Source organism: Diabrotica virgifera, chromosome 7, assembly GCF_917563875.1.
Source record: "Diabrotica virgifera virgifera chromosome 7, PGI_DIABVI_V3a".
NCBI lineage: Eukaryota > Metazoa > Arthropoda > Insecta > Coleoptera > Chrysomelidae > Diabrotica > Diabrotica virgifera.
The window spans coordinates 1828200-1840808 of record NC_065449.1 but is presented as its reverse complement, the minus strand read 5'-3'; the positions used below and the strand labels follow the sequence as shown (position 1 = coordinate 1840808).

The 12609-nt window shown below is 31.6% G+C and overlaps 2 protein-coding genes across 6 annotated transcripts in view; one reads left to right on the top strand and one right to left on the bottom strand.

Moving 5' to 3' along the window:
• Positions 1–12609, bottom strand: part of LOC126888354 (tyrosine-protein kinase transmembrane receptor Ror-like) — a 206367-nt gene that overhangs the window by 63315 nt on the left and 130443 nt on the right. The gene's annotated exons all lie outside the window — the stretch shown is intronic.
• Positions 1–12609, top strand: part of LOC126888355 (uncharacterized) — a 97425-nt gene that overhangs the window by 617 nt on the left and 84199 nt on the right. For all 4 annotated transcript variants that reach the window (XM_050656530.1, XM_050656532.1, XM_050656533.1 and 1 more), the window contains exon 2: positions 5065–5378. In XM_050656530.1, the coding sequence (XP_050512487.1) occupies positions 5203–5378 (176 nt within the window). In that variant the 5' untranslated portion in view covers positions 5065–5202. The remainder of the gene's footprint in view (positions 1–5064; positions 5379–12609) is intronic.

Sequence of the window (12609 nt, the reverse complement as noted above, 5' to 3'; positions counted from 1 at the left end):
CAAAAATAACTGAAAACTTTTAAACAAATTTTTTTTGGGCGTTACAACTTTTTTCTGGTCTTTTTACAATAATCTGAGCAATTTTATAGAGGATTTTTCAATGTATAATATTCACTACAAATTTATTTAATTTCATCAATTAATTATTTATCTTGGTTTTACAGCGCTCCAAAATTGACGGGGTTCGTGAATACTCGTAAAAATACGAAAAAACGAACAATTAGGCTCTGTTTTTTATTATAGCCTTTTTGGATTTATATAATTTATTATTTTCTTATATTCTTATGCTATGATTAGTTTACTATGGTCCCTTTACTCCACCACAAAATTTAGAATATCGTTTTCTGTTCTTAAAATAATTTGTAATCAATCTACATTTACGAGAATCCCAATCAGGTAGAAAAGTTGTTATAATTTATCCTAGGAAGTATACTTGCCATCAAATTATTGCAGCAAACCGTATCTTAATCCTATTACAAATTATTTGAATGGCGCCTTTAAATTTCGAGAGGTAAACATACTGAATAGCAGGTATAATAATCAAAGGGACAATAGATTAAAATTTATTAATTTCTACCTGTACCGGAAACTTAACCAAACCATTCAAATACAAATGACTTTGTAATAAGCTTAAGATTGAGGTTTTCTGCAATAATAAGTTGATAGCGGGTATACAGCTGTTTCTTCCACCTCTACTTATTTTTTCAGTTGTGCTACCATATTTCGCCACTGTCATTCCAACGCAAATCTAAAGTTTTTTCCTTTAGAACAGCTATTGTGTCAGAGGTAATGTTGTGTAGGACATGGCTTCCTGTATCACCATAGAGTTCTTTGATGATATTTATAATTTTTTCTGGTATTCGTATTTCCCTTAGTGCTTTCCATTAGGCCAGTGGTGGGCAAAGTACGGCCCGCGGGCCAACGCCGACCCGCGAAAGTATCTAATCCGACCCGCGAAAGTATCTAATCCGGCCCGCGGAAAGTCCATCGACATGGATAGTATACATATACCTTTAACACTTTCTTTCTCCCCTTCCTTGTACCCTATCATGGTTTCGGATTTGGGATCGCTATTTTAATTTACATTCACCCATCTCTTCCATTCTTTTTTGTTTTCTGCCATTATTTTTAATTCCTCGAGTGATTTTCCTTTAACTTTTCCCGCCTCTACTATTTGCTGTATTTATTTCTTTCTTGGTCTGCCTCTTTTTCTTTTAACAATGTTCCTTGCTTCGTGGACTCTTCTCCTAATTCTGTTGGGTTGCATCCTCATCAAATGCCCATACCAATTCATTTGTCTCTTTTTTAGTTTATTCATTATTGGTTCTTGGTTGGCCATTCTCCTAATAGTCTCGTTGCTTAATCTATCCCATTTTGTCTTTCCAACTATTTTCCAACATTTATTCTGCTCTTATGTTTTTCCAGAATTGTCCAGTTTTCACTTGCATAGAGCACAGTCGGTATCATTATTGTGTTATATGTGTTTATTTTAGTCTCTCTTGCAAGTTCTCTTTTCCCCAGTATTGGGGCTAAGGTATAGTATAACTTGTTTGATTTCTTTGCTCTATTTGTTATTTCCCAGTCTATTTTTCCGTCGTTAGTAATGATACTTCCCAGGTATTCGTAAGTTGTAACTATTTCCAGTTCTGAGTTTTTGCATTTTATCTTTATTTCATTATCTTCTTTGCCGTTGATTATCATTATCTTACTTTTTTCCTCGTTTCCATATTTTCATTTTTAGCTCTTCTATTTCAGCTTTAACACTAAATCCATTTTTTCTGTAATTCTGGCCTTCCTCTACAATTTCTTGAACCTTCTGGCCCACCATTAAAAAAGTTTACCCACCACTGCATTAGTCCATATATTGTAGCGTGTCGAAGGCTCTCTTGAACTACACAATGCATATGAATAGTGAAAAGTTGAATTTCAACGACTGTTCTGCGATTACTCTAAGAGTGGTTCTATACTGCCAATCGGTTGTTTCCCCCCAGTTTTCACAATATCTTTTGTCATCCATTTTTGAGAATCTTTATTAGGCCCGCTTTCCATCCTTTGAGAAACAACTCTGGTGGAATATTGTAAGGCCAGGCTGCTTTGTGCGCTTTCAGTTTTTCTATGGCCTGTTCTATATCTTGCGTTGTTGGTTCGTTGGTCCACTTAGTTTGTTGATGTTGGGGTTTATATTTTGGGCTTCTTCTGGTAGTATTGGAACTGTACTTAAAGATTCACTGAAATATTCGTGCCATCTTTTGACTTATTCTTGTGACTTGTGACGATGTAATATTTTTAACTGTATTGCTTTTTACAACTGCTTGATGGGTGGCATAAATCTGTTGTTGGCTAGTTGTTTAGTGATATTATATAATTGTGTCACATTTTGATGTCCACTGGTGAACCACGGTTCTTCAGCAAGATTTTCTGCCCAGTTTCTTTTGTCTTTTTGTGCTGCCTTCTTGACAACTTTATTCGCTTCTCTATAACTTTTTCTACGTCGTTATTTTCCTTCTTCTGTTATGGAATAGAGAATAGTAGTCCGTTCTCTAACGGTAAAATATTGCAAAAGCTCTAAATTTTAAAGAACCGCTTGGATTGACATGTAATTTGGCATACACATAGCTAACAAGTCAAAGAAAAAAAGTGATATTGTGCCGATATGTGCTTTTGCCCCGGGGGTGCTTTTCACCCCCTCTTGGGGGTGAAAAAGTATTCGTTCAAAGTAAGTCCGGAAATTGATAAACTGACTAATTTTAAGTAACTTTTGTTCTATAGAGTTTTTTCACTAAGTCAATACTTTTCGAGTTATTTGCCAGTGAATATGTTCATTTTTTCAACAAAATAACCACGCTTTTAGACGGTTTTTTGGAAATAACTAAAATAGTACGTATTTTGTCGAAAAAACATTCGTAGCAAAAATATAGCCTGTAGTCCTGTAGAAAATTTTAAAAAATAGTGTATATATCACGTTTCTATACCTAGTAGAAGCAGAGTTATAGCTAATGAAAAATAGGTCCATATTCGTCAAATTCCAAATGGAATACTTTAACATGAAATAACCAAAAATGTAGCACATTTCGGGGAAAACTTATTACAACTTATTTAAAGTGTTTAAAAAAAGCTTCATTTTTGTTTTATAAAAAAAATTTCTAGCATCAAAAGTAAACAAGTTACGCTCAAAATAAAATTGGTCCTTTTTTTTTGGTAAAAAAATCGGGAAAATCACCCCTTAATTAGTATCTCAAATGAACTTAATCGTTACGACTTCACAAGTTTATTGACCCGTGTATGTATTGTTTATATGATCTGTAAGTTTCATCGGTTCAAAGTCCTTATTTTTAAAAGGGCTGTAGTTAAACGGGGTTGAACGAGTCACTCATCACGAATGTATGCAAATTTAGAAACACCAAATCTCAATCAATTTTTGTCTAACAGAAAAACAAAAAAATACATGTTTGTTTTTCGAGATTTTTGGTATCTCTAACAATTTTTAAGTTATTTTGAAAAAAAGCATATATTTCAAAATTAAAATTTTAAAAAATTTTACTTTAAAACCAAATTCTTTCCAAAATAAGCACTTTGAATCGATGAAACTTACAGATCATAAAAACACAACATAAGTAAAATAATTTGTGGAGCGGTAACGATTAATTTCATTTAAGTTGCTAATTAGGGGGTGGTCTTCTCGATTTTTTTTTCCAAAACAAAAGCGACCAACTTTACTTTGAGCGTAACTTGCTTAAATTTAATGCTAGAAACTTTTTATAAAAACAAAAATAAAGCTTTTTTTAAACACTTTAAAAAAGTTATAATGGGTTTTTCCCAAAAAGTGCTTAATTTTTTGGATATTTCACTTCGAAGTATTCTATTTGAAATTTGGTGAATATGAATCTATTTTTCATTGGCTATAACTCTGGTTTTACGAGGTCCAGAGACCTAACGCGTACACCATTCTTTTGTACTGTAAAAATGTAGTTATTTTGTTGAAAAATGAACATATTCACTCGAAAATAACTCGAAAAGTGTTGACTTGGCGAAAAAGCTCTATAGAACAAAAGTTACTTAAAATTAGTCAGTTTATCCATTTCCGGACTTATTTTGGACATATATTTTTTCACCCCCAAGAGAGGGTGAAAGTCACCCCCAGGGCAAAAGCACACATCGGCACAATATCACTTTTTTTTCTTTGACATGTAAGCTATGCGTATGCCAAATTTCATGTCACTTCAAGCGGTTCTTTAAAATTTAGAGCAAAAACCGTGAAAGAATGGACTATAGTAGTTCTAGATTAATGTGCAGTTCTACATTAATGTGTTTGTGGAGTTCTATTTTGTTCTATGTTTCTCTGGTAATCCACTCTTTCTTTGGGTATTTCTTTAGGTCCAAAATGTTTTCACTTCTTTCCACAAAGGCACTGCTAATCGTTTCCCAATTTTTGTCGTGCTTTTCGTCTATTTTGACAGTTCTCGTACGAATTTTATTTTTGTCTTGTTACTTTCGCAACGTTGAATTTTTTTCGTATATATGTTTGTTCGGTTCATCCTAATCTTATTTTATGCGTTCTAGTATTTTATCTATTACTGCAACGATTACAATTCAACATAAATACTTCCTTATTTGATTCCGTTCTTCTTACCGAATATTTTTTAACCACTGCACTGGTTTGAATCACACTTAATTCTTTCTTGTTTGAATTAATAATTATTACTTTTAATAACTTTAGAAGCATTTGGCATTTACATTTCTCATTTTTCGATTGTATTTAGGTTCAGGATCATGAAAACTTTTGAACTAAACTCAATTTTTCTAAAAAGTGTTTTCCTAGTGTTGCAAGCGTATATTATTTTTGTCGCCATATTATTTATCTGGATGGAACAACTAGTTCCTCCTCCATTTTTCATTTCAAAGAATTTATAGCTGTTAAAATATACTAAAATGAAGTAATAATGTGGAAATTTATTTTCCGTGAGATTAAAATTCTGAAGGTATTTAATGATCTAAATATGCAATAGTTTTAAAAGAATTTCTATAAAGGAATGACAAATAAAAACACCTATCTTCTATTTTCAGATGGACTTGTAAAAATATTTAGATCAGCTCGAATAAACTCAAATAAACATTCCTATGGAAGACACTTTATATTACTGTGAAAAGTGTTTACAATAAAAAGCGATTTTTCCAAACAATCGATATGTCACTGTCCCGTAGATGCCAATGAAATTTTCCGACGACGTGGAAAAAACTTCACTGGTGCACATCGAAGCTCTCTGGAATTTTCTCATAAGTAATAACTTTGGAAAGCGGCTTTTCGAGATTAAGATGTCACGTCCGATGAATATGTTGAGGACAAGGCGGAAAGATTGTAACGTTAAACCCAATAGACGGTAAGAAAAATTCAGTGTTAAGTATCATTAACTATAAATTAAAAATATCATACGGCTGAACACCATGTAGATTCATATTATAAAGACTAATGTACAGTTTATCACATCGCGATTATTGAACAGTTTTCACTTTTTATTTATTAGTCCGTTCTTTAACGGTAAAATATTGCAAAACCTCTTAAGTTTTAAAGAACCGCTTGGATTGGCATGAAATTTGGCGTACACATAGCTAACAAGTCAAAGAAAAAAAGTGATATTGTGCCGATAAGCTTTTGCCCTGGGGGTGGTTTTCACCCCCTCTTGGGGGTGAAAAAATATTCGTCCAAAGAAAGTCAGGAAATGGATAAACTGGCTAATTTTAAGTAACTTTTCTTCTATAGAGTTTTTTCACTAAGTCAATACTTTTCGAGTTATTTGACAGTGAATATGTTCATTTTTTCAACAAAATAACCACGCTTTTAGACGGTTTTTCGTAAATAACTCAAATAGTAAGTATTTTGTCGAAAAAACATTCTTAACAAAAATATAGCCTGTAACAAATTTTAAAAAACGGTGTATATATCACGTCTCTACACATAGTACAAGCAGAGTTATAGCTAATGAAAAATAGGTTCATATTCGTCAAATTCCAAATGGAATACTTTATCGTGAAATAACCAAAAATAAAGCACATTTCGGGGAAAACTCATTACAACTTATTTAAAGTGTTTAAAAAAAGCTTCATTTTTGTTTTATAAAAAAAATTTCTAGCATCAAAATTAAACAAGTTACGCTCAAAATAAAGTTAGTCCCTTTTGGTTTCGGTAAAAAAATCGAGAAAATCACCCCCTAATTAGTATCTTAAATGAACTTAATCGTTACGACTTCACAAGTTTCTTGACTCGTGTATATATTGTTTATATGATCTGTAAGTTTCATCGGTTCAAAGTCCTTATTATTGAAAGGGCTGTAGTTAAAAGGGGTTGAACGAGTCACTGATCACGAATGTATGCAAATTTAGAAACACCAAATCTTAATCAATTTTTGTCTAACAGAAAAACAAAAAAACACATGATATTCAGAAAAGCAAATCTGACTTTTTTTGTTTTTCGAGATTTTTAGTATCTCTAACAATTTTTAAGTTATTTTAAAAAAAAAAGCATATTTTCAAAATTTAAATTTTAAAAAATTTTACTTTGAAACCAAATTTTTTCAAAAATAAGCACTTTGACTTGATGAAACTTACAGATCATATAAACACAACATAAGTAAAATAATTTGTGGAGCGGTAACGATTAATTTCATTTAAGTTGCTAATTAGGGGATGGTCTTCCCGATTTTTTTTTTGCAAAAACAAGAGGAACCAACTTTATTTTGAGCGTAACCTGCTTAAATTTAATGCTAGAAACTTTTTGTAAAAACAGAAATAAAGCTTTTTTTAAACACTTTAAAAAAGTTATAATGAGTTTTCCCCAAAAAGTTTTTAATTTTTTGGATATTTCACGTCGAAATATTCTATTTGAAATTTGGTGAATATGAATCTATTTTTCATTGGCTATAACTCTGGTTCTACAAGATCCAGAGACCTATCGCGTACACCATTTTTTTATTCCTTTTTTATGTGCTATATTTTTGCTAAGAACGTTTTTTTCGACAAAATATTACTTTTTGAGTTATTTGCGAAAAACCGTCCAAAAATGTGGTTATTTTGTTGAAAAATGAACATATTCACTTGCAAATAACTCGAAAAGTGTCGACTTGGCGAAAAAGCTCTATAGAACAAAAGTTACTTAAAATTAGTCAGTTTACCCATTTCCGGACTTATTTTGGACATATATTTTTTCACCCCCAAGAGGGGGTGAGTCACCCCCAGGGCAAAAGCACACATCGGCACAATATCACTTTTTTTCTTTGAAATGTAAGCTATACGCATGCCAAATTTCATGTCAAATCAAGCGGTTCTTTAAAATTTAGAGCAAAAACCGTGAAAGAATAGACTATATCTAAATATCGGATTTTTACAATTTTTTACGTTCTTTTCTCGCATCAATATTGATGCAGCCGATTTTAGATTTTTTTTCTTCTCATATATTTTATAAGATCATACGTGTAAAGATTTGCTTTTACTGAAATCAAAAATTGATTACAGTTGAGTCCATGGTTATTTACCCATCGTCATCATTTAAAGCTTATAGACTAAGAGCCGCTATAGGTGAAATTTGCTAATCATTTTAGGCACGATAAGACCCTATAACTTAAATAGTAGAACCTAAAAGAAAACGTATGATCACTGTGCCGTCACTTTTCAGTGGCACATGCGTCTACAGTGGCGCATCAAACTTTCCACTTATGGACGGGACACATAAATTAAAAAATACCCCCCCTCATCACCAGAATTTAATTTTTTTCATTTTTTTAAGTTCTATGCGATTAAAAAATAAGACTCCGCGTAATTTTAGCCCACCACCCCTTCCCCCTACCCCCACCATCAAACACTTCATTTTTCGTTTATATTTTTTTTTAGGTGGGATGCAATCAATTTTAAAATTTCAAAAAATTCGTAGGCATAGTTGAAACTTTTACAAAACATGTCTTTTTTTTGTAGATCCATAGGTTGAGTGTACATAACCTCAAAAAAATGTTTTAATTTTTTTTTTTAAAAAGCTTGTAACTTTTTTAACACTACTTATGTTTTTAATTTTTTTCAGATTTTTCCGTAAGGTTTGCCACCTTCAAAAATCCAAAAAACTGTTTTTTATGCGGTTTTTGGGGATTTTCCTAGTTTATAGACTTCAAATAGATCAAATCAATGTTTTCTTTAGATTATATGTTAATTGAAGTAACTATGTCTTTTAGAACATTTAAAAATGGGAGAAACACGTTCAGACCCCCAAAAACCCCATAAAAAATAGTTTTTTGGATTTTTGAAAGTGGCGAACCCTACGGAAAAATCTGAAAAAAATTAAAAACACGGCGTTTGATAAAATACAGAAAATAGAAAAAAAATTAGACCCCAAAAAAAACTTATACGCATTTTTCCAAAAAAAAAATTTTTTTGAGGTTATATACCGGGTGTCCCAATAGAATGGCGCTCGGCCATATCTCAGGAACCGTTTATAGTACAATTTTGGGAAAAAAAATTTATAACAAAAGTTGCCTCGAGAAAAGCCTGGAAATTATTTTCATAATTGTAAGTCCACCGCTAGAGGGCGTAATTGAATATCAAAAATTAAAAATCAAAATTTTACAAAATTTGCCTAATGAAAGGGCACTGGAAATCCGATTATATTATTCTTCATAAAATTCTGCGCATATTTTATTTCACAAGTTTAAGTCTACCTGTGCAAATAAGAGGTGGGGGTGAGTGGGAACCTTGTTATGAAAAAATCGCGTAAGTCCGGTTCTGCTTAATCGATTTTTGCAAACTTGGTCTTGTTGAAAACAGCTCTTTTTCGTCAATGTAATAGTTATAATTTGGAAACAGCCTATTACGTAATATGCCGGCTAGGAGGCGCTATTAATTTTTTTTTAGAAATCTAGTTTTCTTTGGAAAATATTAAATACAAGTATGTATTTTTTTCCTGTATTACAAAATTAGACCAAATTAGCAACAGAATACCGAAAACCGCATGTCTATACCTTTTTTCTATCTCGAAATATCTTAAGAAACGTGTAAATTTTAAACATAACTGTTGCTGTCATATAAGTGGAAATATTTAGAAGCAAGTAGTGTGCTATGGAAAAAAACAAAGAAACATTTTCCAGATGTCACCGTATATAATAAATCAAAACAAAATATGAAAAACTCTACTACTGGGGTGACGTCTTTGGGGATATTTCATTGCATATATTCTAGCCGCAACAGTTGCATTTCTTATGCATTCAAAGAATGTGGCTATCATGTCAAATGCTTCTTAGTTTGTAAGAATCATCTTGAATTTCACTCTTTATAAATTTTATATAAAATTTAATAGAAACAAACCGCAACAAACCATCAATGAACAAATTTTTATGTTTTACTGATTTGACACATAATTTGACACATGATGATTTTTGAAGTTAATACTTCTAATAGTTCTATTTTTTCCATAGCACACTACTTGTTTCCACTTTGACTTCCTAACTTAGTTTACCGGTGACAATAACAGTTATGTATTTATCTTAGTTGGGAATAGGATAATTAATATTAAAATATAATGAAATAAAACTTAAAAATTTGTGTATAAAATCTGACATTTTTACATTTTCTACGATTCATCGAGAGAAATGCAAATGCGCGGAGGCAACAATTCATAAAAATTTACATATTAACGCTATTTTTTTGGTATTATTTTAAGTATTAAAATTAGTGTAATATTTAAATAAAAATAAAATTAAACCGTTTAAAATATATTTATTTCGTTAAAATCATAATAATAGTACAAACACTCTTTTTTTGTTATATTTTATAGTGTTATTTGTCTTATTGTTGTTTTGATTCATTATATACGGTGACCTCTGGACAATGTTCCTTTGTTTTTTCCATAGCACACTACGTGCTTCTATATATTTCCACTTATATGACATTAAAATCATAATAATAGTACAAACACTCTTTTTTGTTATATTTTATAGTGTTATTTGTCTTATTGTTGTTTTGATTCATTATATACGGTGACCTCTGGACAATGTTCCTTTGTTTTTTTCCATAGCATACTACGTGCTTCTATATATTTCCACTTATATGACAGCAACAGGTATGTTTAAAATTTACACGTTTCTTAAGATATCTCGAAATAGAAAAAAGGTATCGGCATGCGGTTTTCGGTACTCTGTTGCTAATTGGGTCTAATTTTGTAATACATGAAAAAAAGTACATACTTGTATTTAATATTTTCCAAAGAAAACTAGATTTCTAAAAAAAAAAATAGCGCCTTCTAGACGGCATATTACGTAATAGGCTGTTTCCAAATGATAACTATTACATTAACAAAAAAGAGTTGTTTTCAACAAGACCAAGTTTGTAAAAATCGATTACGCAGAACCGGACTTAAGCAATTTTTTCATAACAAGGTTCCCACTCACCCCCACCTCTTATTTGCACAGGTAGACTTAAACTTGTGAAATAAAATATGCACAGAATTATATGAAGAATACGATGATTGGATTTCCAGTGCCCTTTCATTAGGCAGATTTTGTAAAATTTCGATTTTTTAATTTTTGATATTCAATTACGCCCTCTAGCGGTGGACTTAAAATTATGAAAATAATTTCCAGGTTTTTCTCGGGGCAACTTTTGTTATAAAAATTTTTTTCCCAAAGCTGTAGTATAAACGGTTCCTGAGATATGGCTGAGAGCCATTCTTATTGGGACACCCGGTACACTCAACCTACGGATCTATAAAAAATAGACATGCTTTGTAAAAGCTTCAACTATGCCTACGAATTTTTTGAAATTTTAAAATTGATTGCATCCCAGCAAAAAAAAACAAAAACGAAAAATGAAGTTTTTGATGGCAGGGGAAGGGGGTGGTGGGTTAAAATTAAGCTGAATCTTATTTCTTTATCACACAGAACCTAAAAAAATAAAAAAATTGAATTCTGGGAGTGAGGAAGGATACCTTTTAATTTATTTATCCCGTCCATAAGTGGAAAGTTTGATGCGCCACTGTCAACGCATGTGCCACTAAAAAGTGACGGCACAGTGTTCATACGCTTTCTTTTAGGTTCTACTATTTAAGTTATAGGGTCTTATCGTGCCTAAAATGATTAGCGTTCACCTATACCGGCTCCTAGTCTATTACGAAATAAATCGGAAATTTACTCAACGCAACAGCAAGTGACAGAAAGTGGTTACTGCTCCGATCACGGATTATATTATAAAATTTGACGTTATCAAATAAATAAGATGTAAAATGTTAGTTTTGATTTAACATTTTAGTGCAGAATTACAGCTAGATACATACATTTGAAATAGCTTAATAAATTCCTTTAATATCATTATTGATTAATAAATAAATAAACAATTTATAAAAGAATATAATTGTCATTTCTTTCACTTTTGCGGAAACTTAAACAAAACCACTCTTTAACTGTGTGAATGAGGTTAAAATCTGAAAAAATCCTTAAGCGTGTTTTTGTACATATCTCTTTTTGATGTACTGAGTCTGCAGTGATACTCAACCTGCGGCCCGCGGGCCGCATGCTGCCCTCTTGCGTTTTTTATGTGGCTCGACGGCTAACTTAAGGGCTCTGTAAACGATCAAATTATTTTGAACTTGATACTTGGTGGTGGCTTTTAGCATTTATTTGCGACATACCAGGAAAACTTGGCGAACTTAATCGTCGTTTAGAAATTAAAAGATAAACATAAAATTATTTCGAAGTTAAAGAATAAAGTCTTCGCTTTCGATGACAAGCTAAAGATGTAGGTACATCGAGGAAATTAATATAAAAAATCTGTATAACTTTTCGACATTGGTAAAAGATCAACAAGATGGAATTGATGTATCTCCAGAAAACTTTGCTACTATTTCTAATTACTTAGTTTTCTTGAGCGATGAATTTCAGGAAAGATTTAATTATTTGCGAAAAATTAGAAAATATTTTATCTTCTATTAGTAGAAAATCCCTGGCACTTAGAAGTAGCCGCTACTACACAATTTGCGGCATTGGGATTTAATAGCGCAAAGTTGTCAGATAAACTAATTGGTTTTAAAGATGATACAAATCTGAAGGCAATTTTTAAAGAAAAAAGAGACGCAAATCAATATTGAGAATTCTGGAAATTAACACCGAATAACTATAAAACTTTCAAAAGTTGCGCTTTTGCTCTTCAAGTTGTTTGCTTGATCATACCTGTGCGAATCTTCATATTCAAAAATGAAATATGAAAAAAAAATTTAAATTGCTGAATAGAGCATTGAATAAACTTTCAAATGAGCTAGCACACGAACTTTATTCTTATTTAAAAAATTCATCGATTACGTCATCACATTCAGATGGATGGATGACGTCAATAGTATAACATATATGTCAAAAAATCATAATTTAAAAATAAAAAACCGACCTGTTTCAGGATTTTTCCTTATAGTCGCCAATTTACGAAAAACGAATTTATTCCTTTCATTTGTATTATATTGTATATTACTTCACCTAGATTGCGGCCCGCAAGCTGTGGCAATAGATACTATGTGGCCCAGGGAAAAAAAGGTTGAGTATCGCTGGTCTAGAGCGTTCATACAAAATAACACGTGTCTTAATGATGCTAGAT